This window comes from Homarus americanus, unplaced genomic scaffold, assembly GCF_018991925.1.
Source record: "Homarus americanus isolate GMGI-L3 unplaced genomic scaffold, GMGI_Hamer_2.0 scaffold11302, whole genome shotgun sequence".
Classification (NCBI taxonomy): domain Eukaryota; kingdom Metazoa; phylum Arthropoda; class Malacostraca; order Decapoda; family Nephropidae; genus Homarus; species Homarus americanus.
Window position 1 is genome coordinate 2,420,334 of NW_024736744.1, and position 23,300 is coordinate 2,443,633.

Here is a 23,300-nt window from a genome sequence, read left to right on the forward strand (position 1 = left end):
ATCTACCTGGACAGTAAAGCAATGATGGGCAGCAAAGAGAAGTGAGCTCAGGCCTGCTGGAGTGACTGGACAGTGACTCAGGCCTACTGGGTGACTGGACAGTGACTCAAGGCCTACTGGAGTGACTGGACAGTGACTCAGGCTACTGGATGACTGGACGGTGACTCAGGCCTACTGGAGTGACTGGACAGTGACTCAGGCCTGCTGGGTAAACCTGGACAGTGACTCAAGGCCTACTGGAGTGACTGGACAGTGACTCAGGCCTACTGGAGTGACTGGACGGTGACTCGGGCCCTGCTGGGTGGTGGCTGGACAGTGACTCCAGGCTACTGGGTGACTGGACAGTGAGCTCAGGCCTACTGGAGTGACTGGACAGTGACTCAGGCCTGCCTGGGTGACTGGACAGTGACTCCAGGCCTGCTGGAGTGACTGGACAGTGACTCAGGCCTACTGGAGTGACTGGACGGTGACTCCAGGCTGCTGGGTGACTGGACAGTGACTCGAACCCCTGCTGGGTGACTGGACAGTGGCTCAGGCCTACTGGAGTGACTGGACGTGACTCCAGGCCTACTGGAGTGAGCTGGACAGTGACTCAGGCCTACTGGAGTGACTGGACAGTGACTCAGGCCTACTGGAGTGACTGGACAGTGACTCAGGCCTACTGGAGTGACTGGACAGTGACTCAGGCCTATGAAGTGAGTTGACAGTGACTCAGGCCTATGGAGTGAGTTGACAGTGACTCAGGCCTATGGAGTGAGTTGACAGTGACTCAGGCCTGTGGAGTGACTCGACAATGACTCAGGCCTGTGGAGTGACTCGACAGTGACTCAGGCCTGTGGAGTGACTCGACAGTGACTCAGGGCAGTAACTGAATCTCCTCTTTACTTCTATAAACATTATCATGATGACAGAAACGACTCACAGTCAGACACAAAACAAAATCTTTAATTATTCCCGACACAGATATTACAATGAGACCACACACACACACACACACACACACACACACACACACACACACACACACACACACACACACATACCAGTACACGATAACACAGGTGACTATTTACCTTTACCTGTGATAGATGAGACTCAGGTATGGGAAATAATAGATAAATGATTAATAGGGGATAGTTAACGATAAAGGGTTAGGTTAGGTTAGGTTAGGTTAGGTTAGGTTAGGTTAGGTTAATTAATATAGAGAGTTGACGTGTTCTGCCTGACCCTCACCCCAGCCTAGTACTGACCCCTCATCACTCCTCCCTCTCACCCCCCTTTACTCCTTCCCCTCACCCCCACTCACCTCAGCCTAGTACTCTCACCCCCTACACTCCTCGCCCACCCCGCCCCGCCCCGCCCCCTACCGGCACCTTAGGCAGTAGGCTACCCTCCACCCTTACTTTCTCCTGATCTGCGTCTCATAAGTCATTCTAACTAGTGTCAAGTTCAGTGCCTCAGTTGGTTCCTTCTCCTCCACTTTCTCTTCATTCATTACTTTGTGTGGTAGTGTGGTAGAGTGGTAGTGTGGTGGTGGTTGTGTAGTGGTGTAGTGTGGTAATGTAGTGGTGGTGTGGTAATGTAGTGGTGGTGATAGCTATGGTGTGGTGGTGGCAGTGGTAGTAGCGTGGTGGTGGTAGTGGTATTGGTATGGTTGTAGTGTAGTGGTAGTAGTGTGGTGGTAGTGTGGTGATGTGGTAGCATGGAATTGGTAGTGATAGCGATAGTGTGGTGGTGACAGTGGTAGTAGCGGTGTGGGGGTAGTGGTGTGGTGGTAGTGGTGTGGTCGTAATGGTGTGGTCGTAATGGTGTGGTGTTAATGGTGTGGTCACAGGGATCAGAGAGAGAGAGTGTGTCCACCGTTTCACAACATGAATGAGACGACAACATTGGTCAGTCGTGTTCCAACCCTGGCCTTGCCCTCTACCACACACACACACACACATCCTTGACCACCGAAGGGTCAAGACGTACCTGGCGCTCCTCTCGGAGCAGCCAGGTCAACTGTTAAGTTGGCCCATACCAACCCCCTCCCCTGAACCCTCCTCCCCACCGGAATATCAACAAGATCTCGCCAGAAGTTACAATTTCATTTAGGAAAGGAACGGAACCAGTGTTAAACAGAGGTGAACAGTGGTGAACAGTGCTTAAGTCAGTGAGAACAACTCAACAGTAACAGTCGTACCCAAGTTAACCTTCACACAGTGAGGTCCCAGGTACCCAGTGATAACGGCCCGTGAGACCCAACAACAACCAGCGATGTGTTAATCCGTCTACGATAGGAAGGCCTGGGACCAAACCTCACTCATATAACACCATCTGTGAGGGAATTACTACACCACATGTCCCTCATAACACCATCTGTGAGGGAATTACTACACCACATGTCCCTCATAACACCATATGTGAGGGAATTACTACACCACATGTCCCTCATAACACCATATGTGAGGGAATTACTACACCACGCCAGATCCTTCATCACACCATCTGTGAGGGAAGTACTACACCACGTGAGGACCCTCATAACACCATCTGTGAGGTAATTACTACACCACGTGAGGTCCCTCATAACACCATCTGTGAGGGAATTACTACACCACATGTCCCTCATAACACCATATGTGAGGGAATTACTACACCACATGTCCCTCATAACACCATATGTGAGGTGCACTACACCACGTGAGGCCTCATAACACCATCTGCGAGGTGCCACACCACGCCAGGTCCCTCTAAAAACCTTCTGGGGAACTACTACACCACGTGAGTTCCTCCTAACACACCATCTGGGAGAATTGCTACACTACGTGTTTGCTGTTCAACACCTACATTGTCTGTATGTTCACTGTATGTTCCTTTACCTTTCTCTAATGAAGGCTTTTGTTAAACCACTAATGTATGTAATAAGTCATTTATCTCCAATGTATATTTTCAGCCTTCGGGCTGCAGAATTTTTTTTCAATAAACCGTTAATTATTATTATTACACACACACTCACACACACACACACACACACACACACACTCACACTCACACTCACACACACACACACACACACTCACACCTCCTCCAAGTGTGTGTTGAGGCACTTTTCTTTGGACTTTCACGGTGGTGTTGTATCCTGTGCCAAACTGGAGCCGTCAGATGGTGTGGAGATAGTCTATTAGTGGAGATAGTCTATTAGTGGAGATAGTCTATTAGTGGAGATAGTCTATTAGTGGAGATAGTCTATTAGTGGAGATAGTCTATTAGTGGAGATAGTCTATTAGTGGAGATGGTCTATTAGTGGAGATAGTCTATTAGTGGAGATAGTCTATTAGTGGAGATAGTCTATTAGTGGAGATAGTCTATTAGTGGAGATAGTCTATTAGTGGAGATAGTCTATTAGTGGAGATGGTCTATTAGTGGAGATGGTCTATTAGTGGAGATAGTCTATTAGTGGAGATAGTCTATTAGTGGAGATAGTCTATTAGTGGAGATAGTCTATTAGTGGAGATAGTCTATTAGTGGAGATAGTCTATTAGTGGAGATAGTCTACTAAGGAAGAGACATGAAAACAGTATACTACCCTACTGACCGTCTGAATCACCCCCCTCCCCCCCTCCCGCCTCATTAGTTTTAAGGACAGAGGCATCATAATATTCCCCGTCAACAATAAATAAATAATAAATACACCTTAACATTATATATTACTCCCATCACGACCAAACAACTTCACCCTTAAGTTCTTTATATAGTACACCAGTGACAACACAATCCCTCGTGTATGGGAGGGTCGCATCACAGGCTCATTTCGTTCACCTGGTTACCATAACACCTGATTTAATACTCTTCTCTGTTACCCTTCCTTAATGTCAACTTAGGTTAGGTTAGGTTAAGGGAGTATCGTGTGTTTTTTTGGGCTCTGCGTTTGTTTATCGTGACTTACCTTGGTTATCTGGAGGAGAAACTATCAGTTCTCGGTCACATGATGCAGCCAAGCACTAGTTACAGCCGCCCTTACACCAGGCGTTGAGAATGTTGGGTGTGTGGCGGGAAGGACTAGGTGTGTGTGTGTGTGTGTGTGTGTGTGTGTGTGTACCAGGTATGACGCATCACTAGTACCTGCACCTCCAGTTTCCACATAAGGGAATCTATATCTTATTAATTGTTGATACCTATTATATTCTACTAACCTTCTAAGACTACAAACTTAAAAAGACCTTAGTTATTGAAGCACAGTCATACATCACAACAACAACACTAGCGGCACCACGTACACAACACGACACAACACGTACACAACACGACACAACACGTACACAACACGACACAACACGTACACAACACGACACAACACGATACACAACACGACACAACACGTACACAACACGACACAACACATTAACGACACAACACGACACAACACAATACAACACGTACACAACACGACACAACACGTACATAACACGACACAACACGTACACAACACGACACAACACGTACACAACACGACCTTAAATCTACAGGTAAATACAACTCTGTGAAGACTGGTGGTGAAACAAGGGGTGAGCGGCGGGAATACCGAGTACCAGAGAAAGTTCCTGTGTGAGCCACGAGAGGCGACACGAGGGAGGGAGGTTATAGTGACCACAACACGAGGGAGGGAGGTTATAGTGACCACAACACGAGGGAGGGAGGCTATAGTGACCACAACACGAGGGAGGGAGGCTATAGTGACCACAACACGAGGCAGGCAGGTAGGAGGCAGGCAGGTAGGAAGCGGAAGTGAGGAACTTAATTAACCTCAGAATTCACTAAGATTCTCTATTTTAACTTTATCTCCTGATGTTGAGAAAAATTAGCCACAAGTCCCCAGTCGTTAAAGAGAGTCTCAGGTTCATTTTGACGCCATTTTGGGACGTTCTTTCCATACCTGACGTGATGTATACGAACGAACCTTTGAGACTGAATCTGGGTCAATGTTTCGCCCGAATCAGAGCGTTAGGTTAGGTTAGGTTAAATCATTCATGTAAGTGCTGAGGGGTATTGACCGGGTACTGCCCAGGAAGTGTCAGGTAGTGTCCAGAAAGTGGTGGGTAGTGTCCAAGATGTGTCAAGTACTGTTCAAGAAATGTCGGCCACTATCCAGGAAGTGGTGGGTAATGCCCAGGAAGTGGTGGTTACTATCCAAGAAGTGGCGAGTAGTGTCCAGAAAAAACCTGCTAGTCTCCAGTACAGTTAAGAAAGTAGAAGGTACTGTCCAGGTATCGGCGGGTATGGTCCAGAGAGTGACGGCTATTGTCTAGAAAGTAGCGAATAATTTCCAATAAGTAGACAAAACAATTCTAAAATTATCGGGTAGTATCCAGTGGGTATGTAGCATTAATGTCTGGGAAGTAGCATTAATGTCTGGGAAGTAGCATTAATATCTAGAAAGTAGCATCTAGGAAGTAGCAATAACGTCTAGGAAGTGGAAATAGCGTCTAGGAAGTGGCGGGAGCGTGCAGAAAGTGTCAGGCAGTACACGGGTGGGCTCGCCAAGTCCGGTCTTCTCAACCTGAACCACTTTCTCTCTCCCAGGCTGTCTGAGCTGACGGACACGTGGGGAAGACTGTTCTCTACTCTATATTAACACGGGAGGTTCTGTATTAACACGGGAGGTTCTATATTAACACGGGAGGTTCTATATTAGCACGGGAGGTTCTATATTAACACGGGAGGTTCTTTATTAACACGGGAGGTTCTATATTAACACGGGAGGTTCTATATTAACACGGGAGGTTCTGTATTAACACGGGAGGTTATCTATATACATGGACGGTTCTTTATAAACACGGGGGTTCTATATAAACACGGAGGTTCTATATAAACACGGAGGTTCTATATAAACACGGAGGTTCTATATAAACACGGTAAGTTCTCGATAGCAATAAACTGACGGAACTATAGCAAAACAGATAAACTTACTGTACAAACAATGAAATAAATCGACGTGTCTCTTAATACAACAAAATAAATTCAGAGATTTATTCATATATTAAATATAAACATGAAATTTAATCCAGGATGAACAAGATTTAAAGGCTGTGTTATGTCGTACTAGAAAAAATAATAATAATCCCCTAGTCAAAACATCTCCATCAATGAGGTCAGGAAAGGGCGGTGTATTGTGGCTGTTTAAACCTCGATAGACAGACAGACAGACAGACAGACAGACAGACAGACAGACAGACAGACAGAAAGATAGAGTCGTAATGGGTAGACTCAGCACGATCGTGAACTAAACTATATTGCAACGTCTGATCATGTGTTTATTTTGACTGGTGAAACTGTGTGTGTGTGTGTGTGTGTGTGTGTGTGTGTGTGTGTGTGTGTGTGTGTGTGTGTGTGTGTGTGTGTGTGTGTGTGTGTGTGTGTGTGTGTGTGTGTGTGTGCGTGTGTGTGTGTGTGTGTGTGTGGTGTTGAGGGGTGACAGTGGTAGTAGACGCACGTACTGTACATTCAGACAGTTCGGCAAATATTAGTCTGCCGTCCAAGTAAAGGGGGGGAGGGAGGGAAGGACGGTATGGGTGGGTGGGGGGCGGTAGGGTGGGTGGGGGGCGGTAGAGTGGGAGGGGGCGGTTTGGGCGGCAGGAGGGAGGGAGGTGAAGAGAAAGCAGCCACATTTCAGAAATAATCGCTGCCCTGTAAACGCTCTCGTCCCCAACCACGCTCTACCACCACTACTACCACCACTACTACCACCATTACTATTACTGTCACCATCATCACTACTGTTACAATGATGATGAAGAGTACCACCACCACCAGCACCACTACTATTAACACACACACACAGTCTAAGGTCAAGTACTAATTACACCTGAGTAGCAAGAGGCCATACCCAGACCTCTGATCCACCAGGTGTTCTACATAATTCACAGGTGGCTGGTCTTAGCAACTCTGACCATCCGAAGAGTTTTTGTCATTTATTTTTTCAATTGGTCCTAAGAGTTTTAAGATAAACACCCTCTTAATGTTTTGTTTTGATCTGTTTTGTTACAGGAGTAATTTTATGTAGGCCTAATGTAATTGTGCCTGTATTTGCCAAGTAATATTTTTATATGAACAACAACAACGATAATAATAACAACTACAACGACAGTAATAATAATAATAATAATAATAATAATAATAATAATAATAATAATAATAATAATAATAATAATAATAATAATAATAATAATAATAGTAATAATAATAATAATAATAATAATAATAATAATAATAATAGTACGCATCTCAGTGAGTCAGTTCATTGGTCAGAGGCGGCGATCATTCCGCTACCTTATGTATCTAACAACATATTCAGACTCAGGAATAACACCGTCATTAAGACATGTACACCAAGAGTGATGACGTCAAGATCATTATTCTGTGTAATGAGGTAACCCCAGTTTTCCTCTTTGTGGGATGACACTGTTAACGAGGTTAAACTGGGATTAAATTTGACACGATACTGTTTTGTGTGTGTGTGTGTGTGTGAAGAAGACATAATATAAAGTGACTCTGGGAACACGTTTATAGCGTCTATGGGCCCAAGAGTCTGGGTCATGCACAAACATTTAATTGCATTAAGAACATCTGGTACACTTGATATTTTTGTACACAGGTTCATGGGAATGGAGTTGTCATGACACTCATTTTGGATTAATGAAAATGGGTTCCATAAGTCTGGTGACTGGCTGGGGCAGTGTGGATACAGTATACTGCACGCTAAGCTTTCGGAAAACAATTGGGCAGTATGACTAGCACTGCACTTGTCCGCCTTCACATTCCCAAATGTAAATTAAGGTACACACTTACAGCTGGGTGAACTAGGGTGCCCTGGATGCGAACCAGTTACCTTTAGGACAGGAAGAGAGCACTTCATCCACTCGGCCGCAGTGCCTCTATCAAATACACACGTAACTTAATATTGTTCATAAGCCTGGCTTGCCCGTGGTGAACACTCAGATACGTTCACCTACGGTGGGACAACCCTCAGGTGCATTAGCAACCTGTCCAGAGTGACCCACCAACTGCTGAATGTTAACAATCAGTGAGATCAACACCTGTCCGACCACCCTGTGTCACAGCAGGTAAAGTCTTCTCGCAAAAATTATACTGTGTGTATATATATATATATATATATATATATATATATATATATATATATATATATATATATATATATATATATATATATATATATATATATATATATATATATATATATATATGTATATATATATATTGTTTTTTTAATCATGTGTGTAAACACGTAAACACACTAAAATAACATAGACAAAAAGGAAAGTCTATATAATGAGAAAGAAAGAGAGGGAGACGTCACTGCCTGGGGCCACCATCACGTCCCTGATTGGCCAGCTGACCCACATGGGTATGTGTGTTTGTGTCGCACAACCACTAACGCCCCTCCATACATTGGTGACTAGTTCGAGGGCTCATCTAGCACTACATACTGATACACTTCGCTTTTTACATAAGTTAGATTACATTTCAAGTATGAAGTAATATGGCTGAAATATGCAGATAATTTAGTGGCAACAACCTACGTCTCATACGATCACTGTTTGTTTACTGAAGTATAAATGTTAGCACAACATCGCCTATTAATTGTTACTGTTCTCCTACAGATGCAGTCGGCGTGTGTCTTGGTGCTGGTGATGCTGGTGACGGCGGCGCAGGCGGAGGAAGTGTCGGCAGAGTCCGTCATGGAGAAACCTGCACCTCTTGAAGAAGAGGAGACAGTAGGAGGTGCGAATACTACTCCAGATGGTAGAACGTCTCGCCAGTTGGAGGTGTCGGGGAGACAGGGCGTGTCTGGCGGTGGTGGTGGTAACATGATCTCCATGACCTTGAATGCTTTAAATCCCGTCCCATACCTACTGGGGGGACTACACGGTGTGCGGCAGGTTATGCAGCAGAGGCTTCAGCCCTTACAAGGCATGATCATGGGTAATGTTAACAGACCACCCAGATACAGAGGCAGCCATCCTTTCTTTGCCAACAATGGTGGTGGTGGAAGGCATGCTGGTGGTGCTGTTAGTGGTGGAAAAGGTGGTGGTGGAAAGCATGTTGGTGGTGGTGTTAGTGGTGGAAAAGGTGTTGGTGGTGGAAGGCATGCTGGTGGTGGTGTTAAAGGTGGAAATGGTGGTGGAAGACTCCCTGGGGGTACCCAGAAGCCACTACCCTCTGATGACTCTACTACTGATTCCTTCAAGACTGTATTTGGGTCTACGAGAAGACCTCACCCTGACCAGCTCTCCACTAACTCACAGAACCATGACTTTGGTACACCTAAGTCTACTTCCATCGTCAGTACTGAAAGACCACATTTTCTCCCTAACTCTCAATCTATTTCTTTAGGACCTCCGGAGAAATCATTGCCAGACCCGGACTTATCTTCTTCCTCTCTAGATGATCCCGACTCACTAGAACCCGAAAAAAAATTCACACGAATCATCAACATCCAGGTACCTGAGGAAATGCATAACTTGACAATTCTGGAAATTAGCATGAAGGCCAATGGGGACATTAGCATTGGTGGATCAAACCCAGAGAGTCCTCCAGAGTCTAAGGAATCCTCTTCTTCCATCTTTTCTTCCTCTACTGGAGACTCACTTAACGACTACTACCCTGAATACCCGCCCTTTCCCCTGGGTGTGGGCGACATCTTCACCGAGGACCAACGATTACATTCTTTCAATCCTGAGACTCACTTCCAGGATCCTGGCTTTCAAACTAGCTTCCAGGATCCTGGCTTTCAAACAAGCTTCCAGGATCCTGGCTTTCAAACTAACTTCCAGGATCCTGGCTTTCAAACTAACTTCCAGGATCCTGGCTTTCAAACTAACTTACAGGATCCTGGCTTTCAAACTAACTTCCAGGATCATGGCTTTCAAACTAACTTCCAGAATCATGGCTTTCAAACTAACTTCCAGGAACCTGGCATTCAAACTAACTTCCAGGATCCTGAATTGCAAACTAACTTACAGAATTCTGGCTTTCAAACAAACCCAATGAGCTTCACCTTTGACGACCCACTCTCAACTAGAACTATCGGCGCCAGCTCAATACAGGACATTCTTCGCATGCAGTCTATGGGAAATACTAACAAAGCATTTGGGTATGATTTGCCAGTCGAATGGAATGCAAGAAATAATGTCAATCCCAGTATGCTAACCGCTAATAGATTTAAGAACAATGAACGAAGGCCTGTTCAGCTTCCACAGTCATTTTTGAGAAATCGACCAGTGCCACAAGTATCACCAAACTTTAATCCCAAGAAACAAAACTCAAATAACATTTATTTTGTTCCCGTTAATGTTGCTTCGCCCCGACCAAAATCCTTTCCATCAGTTCAGAGTAGACCAACGATGATGGCCAGTCAGCAGCAACGTAGTCACCCTAACAGCGGGGCTACACCAGTGTATTATATTGATATTACTATTCCAGGCGATCGAGGGGGAGTTCCCACTGTCAACACCAAGCGCTTCTCAAGACATAAGAGGAGTCTACAGTTTGATGGATGGTTTCCAATGGACGTCAGCAATCCCATGGCAGATGATCCTACGGTGGGCTACCAACCTCCTCCACTCGAGAGGGTTCACTTTAGCAGTGAACCCATGACGAAGAAACCAATGTATCCGGTGAGGCCTGAAAATCCGACTGTGTTTGTAGTAAGGGCGGAGCCACAACAGACTGAGTATCACTCCGTCTACGGTACCGAGAACATTGAGTACTTCCACATTCATCCACAGACCAACACAGTCAGGGCTTTCCGCGCGCCCTCCCAGAAGGTCGGAGCCATCCGTTTTGTTCCCGCGCCACAATTCGGAGACACTCAGTCAAGCTCCAGCTCCAGACCATACACCGACCCCACTGACGATCCCTCCGAAAGACCAGGAAATAACGCCTATCTGACTAGAGAGTTCACTTATGGGAATATTCCCGCTAAGGAGCCAGGGTTTGCGGATAAGGTGGACGTTTTACGCGATTACGGCAGCCCTGTCACCGGGAACATTCGCTTTCCCGAGGAGTCTTCACACCTGGACACAACTGACGACTACGATATGGAAGGAGCCTTCTCTGAGATCCATACAACCACTGTAAGACGACCCACTTACGTCTTTCCCTTCAGTCGCCGGGATCGTGTTCCTGAGTCTAGTACACAAGACAGTGATCACACCCACCGCCACAGACCCGATCTGCCCAACAGGCGCCGCGACCACATAAGAGACGAAGAGGCTCAGTCCATCAGGCCGGCTCTGCATGAGCTGCTCGGCAACCTCCCCCAGGAGTCTCAGGTCGAGGAGGCACCCTACCTTGGGTCAGCCACAGATTCTGCTGGAGCATCTTTCGTTCGCAAAATTCCTCCGCCTAACTTCCGCTACTCCTCTCGAGGCAAGCAAACCCAGTCATTGTCAAACAGCGGACGTTCAAGACCGAGAGAAACTCCAGACAGAGTGGCTGATGCCCCGCCATTCACACGTCCCTGGTTCCTTATAGACACAAGATCAGACGCATCAGACAGGAGACGTGAACCTTCTATTGCTTCTTACATCCACCCTGAAGCTCATCCAGATGAAGAAAATATTCGCTACAAGCCTCTCGGACCCGTCTCATATATATCTAAAGAACAAGAGAGCGATCACATCCACAACCCACACCTCGATGAACACATGAACTCCTACAAGCCCACCATCACCGCTAACAGTCTCTCGGAACTCCTTCAGATATTCCGTTTCACTCAAGTCACGGACGGACCAAACGGAGAAGAGGTCACGGATGAGCCGGTCACTATCCTTCGAGAGTTCCGGTACACACGACCCACAGAGGAGCCGCCCACCACCGTCCCCCCGCCTGCAGCCACCACAACTAACAAGACCCTCGTCCCCAGCAGCTACAGGTATACCTCACTACCCTCCGATGATCTTATGACAGAAGCAGAAGTGACGGAAAACACAGAAAAGGTCGAAAATCCTGCGAATTCCGAGACACTCGCAAATCCCGGGGAACCAACGAATCCTGGGAAGCCCACGAATCCCGAGAAGCCCACGAATCCCGGGGGTCCAACGAATCCCGGGGATCCAACGAATCCCGGGGAGCCCACGAATCCCGGGGATCCAACGAATCCCGGGGAGCCCACGAATCCCGAGAAGTCCACGAATCCCGGGGATCCAACGAATCCCGAGAAGTCCACGAATCCCGGGGAGCCCACGAATCCCGGGGATCCAACGAATCCCGAGAAGCCCACGAATCCCGGGGGTCCAACGAATCCCGGGGATCCAACGAATCCCGGGGATCCAACAAATCCCGGGGATCTAACGAATCCCGGGGATCCAACGAATTCCGGGGATCCAACGAATTCCGAGAAATCCACGAATCCCGGGGATCCAACGAATCCCGGGGATCCAACAAATCCCGGGGATCCAACAAATCCCGGGGATCCAACGAATCCCGAGAAGTCCACGAATCCTGAGCCCACGAATCCGGGGGAGCCCACGAATCCCGAGAAGCCCACAAATCCTGGAAACCCCGAGAAGCCCCAGGGTGGGTTCTTTGACGCCGTGGCTGACACAAATTCCTTAGACGGATATCTGTTCTCAGACTCCGAGGCCAGTCCAGAATACGCCCACCCACAGGTCCGCCCAAACGTGGTGATCATTGAGGGGAAGGACGAGGACACAGGGAAGGGAGCCGACGCTAAAGAGACCCCGATGATCCACGTCCGTCCCAGCGACATCGCCAGCATCCTCCGCGAGAGCTCCATCACTCCAGAGACTTTTGAAGGTCTGGAGATCATCTACCCACAACCGACCTCTAAAGGCACCACTGAAGCCTCGTGGCCACTCTACATCATTCATCAAGGTCACTCCAAGGTCAAGGTCTTTGGGATAAACTCAGCTGAGGATAAAAGGCTGAGCAACTCTGAATTCAGAGACTTTTTTCTAATGTCAACCATTGAGCCTGTAAGTAGTAGTCCTATTTCTAAACCTATCAATGAAACTACTGCTACTCCTCTCACAACAGTATCTCCCTCTACCACGATTCCTTCCACCATTTCCCTTTCCACCACAACTTCCAGCACATCCACAACAGTTATTACCACTAGTCCTTCAACCACTGAGCCCACATCACCCTTACCAGTAGAGCACTACACCACGACCGACGCACCCAGCACCGTTACCGACGCACCCAGTACTATGACTAACTCACCCAGCACCACGACCGACGCACCCAACACCGATACCGACGCACCCAGTACTATGACTAACTCACCCACCACCACCACCGACGCACCCAACACCGTAACCGATGCACCCAGCACCCCTCCTGTAACTGACCCAGATCTTACCTCCATGAATGAAACAACGGCACCTAACGAGCATGAGTACTATTACACTGATGAGGAGTACTATATCCCCGACCTGGCCTTCGGCGACGACTACCAACCAGAGGGCTGGGTGAGGCCCTCACTCCTATTGCCAAGTCCACCTCTTCCTCAGTCTGCTCCCTCCTCACTATCCTCACCAACTAACCATGAGGAGGTGCTAGACTCGTTACCGAGCACTTCGTCTTTCTCACACGTCTTTCTGGATCGCCTGCCACAAGTGGAGACCCGTCTGCCGGAGGCCGATACCGTCGTGTCTTTGTCTCCTGGTCTCACACGGGACAAACTGTCGGTTGCGAGGCCCGTGTTATTCACCAAACGACCAGCGGGCGCCACAGCAAAGAATGAGGCCCAGCTCTCACAGCCCTTCGAGTACCTATCACAGCTGCGCCAACTGCAGACAGACGAACAACAGCCACCACCCGCCCCGGAGGTGGTGGAGAAGCCCATCCCGCAGCCCAGGATGAAGAGATTCACGAGAGCGTGACTGCCATCACCAGTCATATCATTAACACACTACTACTAACACTGACACACACACACACACACATGATAATTATTTATATATCTCCCCTGATGCTAAGTATTAACCACATACAACTTCCAAAGATAAATTAAATATTTGCTTCAATATTTTCTATCTATCTGTAAGAACCAGACGACGTCGTTATTAACAAGGGTTGGTCTACGCTGTCACAACAAATCCACCAAAACTGTAGCGTTGAGGTTATGTTTTACTTCATCTTGTGGAACTGTTGGCCTGGCAGCTAGAGGCACCAGCTGGACTATATACTGTAGCTACTGTACAATGACAGATGGAGAGCTGCTGGTACACACGCCTCCTACACCACATAGTTCTCCCTCACGTCCTCCCACAACACTACTGTACTATCACAGGAGTTTCTGCACACTTCATGGCATCAACCAGGAGAGTACCATAACACCCGTGACGTCACCACATATACATGACGCTGGTACAAGTCACGATAACAACTATAACGTCACCACATGAGAGACTCAACTGGTCATACCGGTTCGTCAAAATTCTGATATTACCGGTAGTTTGCATGTTGTGTGGATATCGGTAAGACTGGCCCGGTAGCGCAGGGGAGGGGGCGATAGGGGGTGCAGGGAGGTGGGGATGACAACAAACAAATCACCAAATCTGAGTCAGTTCAAGCACCGATCTGGGGAATATTTCGACTAACTCACTATACCAGGACGATACAAGGTCAATATTCTCAAAGGTTCGTAATGAGTTTAATATACCCCCGTAACTCAACCCCTTAGACCGCACATAACTATTTATCTTAAGTTAAAAGTACAAGAATAACGTCAAATATATTGGAACAAAATTTCACCGAGTTTGCCTCATATAAATACGTTCTCTTAGCACCAGTTGGAGGACAAAACTAACGTAGAAAATCTTTAGACAAATCCTGTATCTTTATTTTGTCCGGTGCTTATTAATCGAGATAGGTTTTAACCCTTTCACAGCGGGAGGTTACCCTAAGCTGAATAAATATCGTCTGGCGGTAGCCAGAATAAAATGGCAAATACGTGACACGCGGTTAAAGGGTTAAATGTCCCCAGTTTTAGGTGGAGTCTCAGTGTAATTTTGTCCGATGTCTAATAAATGACTATAGTTTAGGTAGAGTCCCAGTGTAATCTCGAGGTTAATTATAAAACGTTATGTTTATGCTTTAACTCAACTCGACCAGTTAAGTAGTACATTCTCCCGTGTTCAGTTACAAGGAAGAGCCTAACCATACGAGGCGACGAGTATACTGTATATCAGTATGAGCGAGGCTCTGTACCGCCAACCACACAACATTAATGACGACTACCATTTATGTATTGATGACTATATATAAATAGCTACATCGTTTTTAAGAGGCTTAAAGTATAACGATATATATATATATATATATATATATATATATATATATATATATATATATATATATATCGAATGTCAATTGAATTCTTTGGTTCATTGCTTCCACAATATAAAGTTGTTATTTATGAGCTATGAACCAAACAAGGAAATTAATATATAATTTTATATAAGTATACATTATATAATACCTATCACTAAGCAGTCAACTTTTCGTGCAAGAAACTAATTTTCCTATTTTCTCATGCGTATTTTATGTATACAGTATTTCCCCATGGTTGTGTACAGTTGTGTGCTGGGGACGAGAAGCAGCCTAGTACAATATTGAACTGTATACATAACTAATCAGATGCAGCTAAATACAGCACCACAGATAAAATATTATATCAGAGGAAATAATTTGATAAACTGTCGGAGGATATTACTGTCAGTGTCACAACCGCTGCCGCGACCCACACAGTGAATCATTACTACTGCGTATATCAGTCCGCGAAAGTCTCGTTGACGTCATAAAAATATACCATAATATGCCTTTTACTTAATACAAATTACATGTATAATACAGAGAAAGTGGCGGTGAATTACATACATACACAATTGTTCAAGTCACGCCAGTGTTTGATGAGATTAACATACGGAGTAAAAGTTGGGGGAGGAACGGTAGGGCGCGTGAGGGTGAGTAGGGCGCATGGTGGGGCGAGAGAGGGATGAGGGGATGTAGGGGACAGCTCATCACCTCTAGTAGATACCGTAACAAGGTCTGCGTCATCCACACCTTTTGGGTATACTTGTCTCCTATTAAGTTATCTAATTCATAAGACAGCAGGTACATGTAACTGACAAGAGGCACCTGCTGGAAGTGTAACACACCAGTACCTCCCCCAACAGCCAACAAGACCATCAGACAGGATACACTACACTACACAGACCTCCTGTAGTCACAAGTCAGTGTATGACTCACTGCCTTGTGGCCTAGGAACAGTACCTCAGTATTACCCTCATGTGACCAAGTTAACTTATTCTTCAGTCAGTTGCTACGATAAGTTAACAATAAATATTTACGCCTCATAAATTGAACACTGGAATGTACTTACACTGTTGTCATTTTCTAGCATCACTCAAGTACTGTACCAGTATAAATATAATATACCTGTGACGTCACATGACAAATTGTTATGACGCAAGATGCACTGCACTGTACTGTACATGTATACGTACAGCATGAGTCCCTTATTACCGAGGCTTCTAGCCTGCTGGATACTTGGTGTCATCTAGTGTAATTCTAATATATATATATATATATATATATATATATATATATATATATATATATATATATATATATATATATATATTAATAAACAGTATGATATTGGCCTTGCATTTAATTAAGTTCAATAATAGTTCACATTACCATTTTCCTATTACGATTGAGGTAAATTTTATTATGAGAATTACGAGTATTTTGCTCAATTGTTCTCATAAGTATGTTCAGAACCACAGAATTTTCTTCCTGTTATGACAACCTCAAGTTTAAGGTAATCGTTTTAATTCATGTGTTGCCAGCAGAGGCGGAGGGCGGGGAAGGTGCAGCAGGGACCTCATTGTAGTTAACACACTGTATTAGGTCCAGATTTTCAGGTTCATGTGTGATTCTCCTTCTCCCTAAGTTAGGTTGAAGAATACATCTACTTAGGGTACTGTATAAAACATTTCTGGTCATCAACTAAGCACCGTTAGTTGAACAGTGCCCGTCAGATGTTTCTACACAACTACAGTTTGTCGGAAATTACCGGATCACTGAAAATTTGGGCCCAGGCTGCATCCATCCACTCCTTTCCCTCACTCTTTACTGCATTTTTATCTTGTGATATTTGATGCATTTTTTATAATATTAACAATTTACTCATCATACAATGTATGTACATTTTTATACTAAAAAATATTGAAAACTATTATATTTTTATAACTTTTGGCATCATAGTTTATGACGCCATGGTTCCGTCCTTACTGGAGGAGTTGGGGGGGAAACTGATGACATTTACTGAGGGTTTTCACTGTACAATGTAATCAAGGCTGACGGTGCGCAGTATAGCACATCCTTCCCATAAAACTTTCTAAGGGAAAGTAAATATACCATGCCAAGTGTGACACTCACACATCATCCCTGAAATTTTTATCACACCCTGTAAAGCGGAGCTCGTGTCTGTGTTAAACGACAGTAAGGCTGTATTTATATAGGGCTTTCAGATTAACCTTGTACCGTACGAGGCTGGTACTGTCGCTGGTACCAGATATAATAGTAACTCAGTCCCCTACACCACCTAGCTATACAATATATTCTGACTAGTACCTGTGGAGTAATACTAGGTACATCTTCATTAGGTTACTGACAGGTACCTCCTGAAATTAAAAGGGGTTTGAAAGCCTTGTATACATGTTGCATATAGTCTCGAAGACCTGGCTGAGGGAGGAGACGCCGGAGGTAGTCAGTGTGTCAAGACATGTTATAAGGGTCTGCCTCTGACTGCGTCCGGTATCTTCCCCGGGACTCTCCACAAGTACTGTATACCTCTATATAATTTGTATATACAGCTTAACTCTATAAATATACGTTGTAACTTCTATATTTCCTTCTTTAATTATATACTGTATTATATTCCTGAATGATATGACTTTGTTTCTTGCATTTGTACATTTCTGTTATTGTTACATGTGTATTGTTAGCAGTACTTCTCGCTCTCTTGAAAATTAAGTAAATGTAAACCGAATATCTGTAATAAATGTGTACTGAACCTATGTGTATTTCTCATCCGCTCAACAAGTATTTCTAGCAGTAAATGAGATTGTGTTTACTAGCACAAGTGTGTGAGGAATAGAGTAAGTATAAGAATACACACACAGTTGAGACCTTCTCCTATATACTCCCAGAGTTTGAGCAAGAGGTCAATCAAGGACAGTCGTCGTAGATCGGGGTGAAAGTTCTCTCTGCGAGTCAATCAGGATTGGTATTCAGAGAGCAGCCTAATGCACCTAAAAATGTACTACTACTCAGTATAAATTGTGGATTACGCAGCAACGCTTCAATGCTTACCTAGTTGAGGGAGCAGCCGACCCCTGACAGTTGACCTTCATACTGTATCGCAGAAGAAAGGAAACTTCCACGGTCATATTGTACTGTCCATGAAAACTTGCTGACACGTGACTGAAAAAAAAAAAGGTTTACAGTATGGTAAACATTACATTTTAAGTTAACTTACGTGGCTAAACTACAGCATTTTCGAATAAGTTGTATCGAGGAAGAAGTGTCACCTATGAATTAGAGCTAAAAAAGCGAGCAATTTATGAGTTATGTTTTCCTAAGGCATTACTATGCGGGTATTTTTTTCTTCCAGTCTTTAACCATTGATCAGTTCTAAATAATGAAAATAAAGCATCACTAAACTGTATATATTTTTCTCTCTGCCTACAAGCCTTAAATCAACAATTCAGTATTCTAATATACTGTAGGTTCGGCTGGCGACGCTTCGTGGTTCCTTCTTACTAAAATCAGATATAATTCAGTATATGGTATTTTTCAGTTGACAGGGAAGCTGAAGGCGAATAGGCAGTCAAATGGGGAGGAAAATATACAGGGTAACTTTTTTTATTCGAGAATCCTAAATGATTACTAAATTTTAGGGTGTGCAATAAACAGGAGCCTAAAAATCAGTAAGAATAAAGTTTGATCATTGCGAAAAACATTTAAGTTCTTTACAATTATATAATCAGACTTCAACAAATAAAAATAAACCAGCCGTAAATAAACAAACCCTGCTACTCTTTCTGTAGAAACCCTGAGAGATAATTTTCTGTTCCAACATGTTTAGAGACCCGACACATTACAGAGGGGAGCAAGCACCCAAGCCACTGGACCTCATCATAATAAATGAGGGGGGTATGGTGGCCAAACTGGGACACCTTGCCCCAGTTGGCACCAGTCACCATATAGTGTTGTCATTTAGATTTAACTGTTACCTAGTTCGGGATAAGGCCAGGCCAAGGTGTAAATATTACAAGGGAAATTACAACGGGATGAGGGAAGAGATGAGGGGTACCAACTGGCCTGACTCATTAAGGCACAAGAAAGCAGACACTACGCTAAATATCATAGCTAGTAAAGTGACCCATTTGATCGAAAATATATACCCAACACCAAACTCAGTGCCTCTAGGAATACAAGGGGATCCCTACACATGAGCCATGCGGCGGTCAACAAAGTTAAGAAGAAAACTCAGAAATTCAAGGCGTGGGTTAGGTCAAACGATGAGCAGGACAAGAAGATGTATGAAAGAGAAAGGAACCAAGCAAAGTCAGAGTGTAAAAGGGCTGAAAAGGAGTTCCAGAGGCTGGTTGCGAGCGAGGTCAAGTCAAACCCAAAGGCGTTTTACCGCTATGCAAAGTCGAAATTAAAAACACGAGTAGGAGTATTGGACCTGAGCCTTGAAGATGGTAGTTACCCAGAATCTGACCAGGACAAAGCTGAGGAACAGAACAACTTCCTTTCCTCGGTGTTCACAAGAGAGGATGCGATTAATCTACCTGCATTTGAGGACAGACAGTTCGACACAGCACGGACCCACATTGTGTTCACAGAAGACGATATAAGAAATAAACTGTCAAAGCTAAAGGTTCATAAGAGTCCCGGCCCTGACATGGTGCATCCCATCGTGCTAAGCGAGTTATGCAACGAACTTGCGGAGCCCTGAAAATCCTGTTCAGTAAATGCCTGGATGAACAAATGGTCCCCAGTGATTGGAAAGTGGCTTATGTGAGTCCTATCTTTAAGAAGGGCGATCGTCACTTCACGAACAACTACAGACCGAAGGAACCCGACCAGCATAGTATATAAAGTACTTGAGATCATTATAAAAGATGCCATGATGGAACATCTACATTTACTACGAAACAACCTTGTAAAGGATTGCCAACACAGTTTTATGCCGGGGCGCTCCTGCTTAACACAATTATTCAGGGTATTGGATATTTGGACCCAACTCTTGAACAGGGTGGTAATATTGACAATATATACCTATATTTTGCCAAGGTTTTCGACAGTGTACCCCATGAAAGGCTGAAAATTAAACTGGAAGGGTACAGGATTCGGGAAATGTCCTAGCGTGGATCAAAGACATTTTACATGACCGCAAACAGTGTGTGGTGATTAGTGGCACGAAATCATCATGTGTACCCGTAACAAGCGGGTTACCACAGGGCAGTGTATTCGGCCCGCTGTTGTTTGCTTCATAAATGACATGCCTGACGCTGTACATTCTTCCACACAAATGTTTGCGGATGATGCCAAGTTATTTCGGAAAATTAAGAACCAAGCAGACTGCAAAGATCTGCAGAAGGATCTTTGTAAACTTCAAGAATGGTCAAAAAATGGCTGCTAAGATTCAATGTCACGAAGTGTAAGAGGATACACCTGGGGCGTACCAACGGTAAGGAGGCGGATCGTATGTCCCAACGGGATGAAGAAACTGCACTAGTTGAGACTGTGTGTGAGAAGGACCTAGGTGTGTATGTTGACAATAAGCTGAAGTTTTCGGGTCATTGCAAGAAGAAGGTAAATCAGGCAACTAAATTATTAGGTCTTAGAAGAGGGTAGTTCAGATGTCTAGATACTAGACGATTCGTCCCTCGTAACGATCTTCAAGAGTGAGGTGCTTCCCCGTCTGAAGTACTGTCACCCCGTCTGGTCTCCGAGATATGCTAGGGACTGTCAGTTGATTGAAAATGTCCAAAGGAGGGCCACCAGACTGGCGCCTGCACTACTTTACTTACTTACTTTTATCCTCTTCGCCACTGATCAGCTCGTTAGCCGCTTGGGCGATCGATCACGTCTCTGTTACACACTGTTGGCAAGTACTGGGCATGCACCGGCTCCTGAATGTGCCTGAACCTGCTCCAGTGTTCGTCAAGTCTGGTCTTGAAAGAGCTCACACTCGGTGCCGTCACAACACTCTCTGGTAGATTGTTCCAAGAGTTCACAACTCTCACTCCGAAAAAGTTTGCCCTCACAGTTTTCTGGACTTGCGGTTTCTTCAATCTTGAGCTGTGACCCCTTGTGGGGCGAGCGTCCGCCAGCCCCAAGTAAGGACACTCGACTGAGTAGTGCCCCTTGAGATGCGTATACACCTCAACTAGGTCACCCCTTGCCCGTCTGTAGTATAAGCTAGGCAATGTTCAGGCGCTCCAATCTCTCAGGGTAGCTGAGGTGCCGAAGTGCAGGCATCAGTCTGGTGGCCCTCCTTTGAACATTTTCATCCAACTGACAGTCCCTAGCATATCTCGGGGACCAGATGGGGTGACAGTACTCCAGATGGGGAAGCACTTCACTCTTGAAGATCGTTACGAGGGACGGACCGTCTAAATATCTGAACGACCTTCTCATAAGACCCAATAATTTATTTGCCTGTTTTACCTTCTTCTCGCAATGGCCCGAGAACTTCAGCTCATTGTCAACATACACACCTAGGTCCTTCTCACATTCAGTCTCAAATAGTGCAGCTATCCTGAGAGATTAGAGCGCCTGAAATTACCTAGCTTATACTACAGACGGACAAGGGGAGATCTAATTTAAGTGTATAAGCATCTCAAAGGGCACTACTCAGTCGAGTGCCCGTACCTGGAGCTGGCGGACGCTCGCCCAACAAGAGGTCACAGCTCAAGGTTAAAGAAAGCGCAAGCCCAGAAAACTGTGAGGGCTAACTTTTTCGGAGTGAGAGTTGTGAACTCTTGGAACAATCTGCCAGAGAGTGTTGTGACGGCATAGAGTGTGAGATCTTTCAAAACCAGTCTTGACCAACACTGGAGCAGTTTTAGATACATTAAGAAGCCACTACATGCCTTGCCAACAGTGCGTAACAGAGTAGTGACCCATCGTCCAAGCGGCTAACGAGCCAATCAGTGGTGCAGAGGATGAAAGTAAAAGTAAGTTAAAGTTCTACCTCCTCTGTCCAGATATGCAACACGAAATTTCGAATAGACCGGTGGTCTGTGACACGGACCACTACCATCACACTTACAACTGTCAACAAACCGTGCTCTTATTTTCTTATGTTAGTTTCCGACATTTACAATTAAAATTTAAAAACAGGAGATAAAATTACACTAGAAACAACTATAAAAGGAGGGGGTTACTCGATAGGTGCTACTGGACAATCAACTTCACAACACAGTAGCAAACAAGAGACCTCTCAAACAAATGGCAAGTAAGCTAAGTTGTTAAATGATAAATTAAACTGCAATGTAACCTTCACTGCTTATGACTCAACTGTGAACTTACCTTTTCCTTAGCTGTCTATTATTTCCTTTGTTTCCCCACAAGGATGGCCAGCGTCTGGAGTCGTGTTTATACCTGCCGCCGTTAAAGCCCAACACTAACACACACCGACCCACCGCCATCTCTCGGACAAGCATCCAACCATTACGGTGAAGCGCAGAAGCGTTTACAGCGCCCAACAGGGAAGCATGCCAAGTTCATGCTTGCCTTTATGTCTCATGAGTTAAGGGCGTAGAAGCCTGAAGAGTCAGTGGTTTATGTCTAAGCAAGTTATTGGAAGCTCCAACAACTTGTCCCTGAATATGAATTCGCAACTTTCCACAGGTACCTACTGTGCTGCTAGGTGAACGGCAAGAACGGTACCGCTCTACCACCAGCTCCCCCCACAAGATTGAATTAATCCCATAATACTAATAGTTCCTCATGATATTTCTTGATTCCACGAGAAAAGACTATGAATTATGAATATTCATTCACTGTATGGCGGGAAGTGTTTGGCACGGGGTCCCTCAGGAACAAAACTCCCTCAGTTTATTAAAGCGTAAAGTAGGACAAAACTTTATCCTCTTCACCACTGATCGGCTCGTTAACCTCTTGGTCACGTCTCTGTCACGGACTGTTGGCAAGTACTAGTCATGTAGTTGAATTGCATA

The 23,300-nt window shown here is 45.0% G+C and overlaps 1 protein-coding gene across 1 annotated transcript in view; it reads left to right on the forward strand.

Annotated features, from left to right (window-relative positions):
- Positions 1-15,332, forward strand: part of LOC121872460 (mucin-17-like) — a 92,689-nt gene extending 77,357 nt beyond the window's left edge. The window contains exon 2 of the mRNA XM_042375238.1: positions 8,664-15,332. Coding sequence (XP_042231172.1) covers positions 8,664-13,910 — 5,247 coding nt within the window. The 3' untranslated portion in view covers positions 13,911-15,332. The remainder of the gene's footprint in view (positions 1-8,663) is intronic.
- Positions 15,333-23,300: the final 7,968 nt, after the last annotated feature.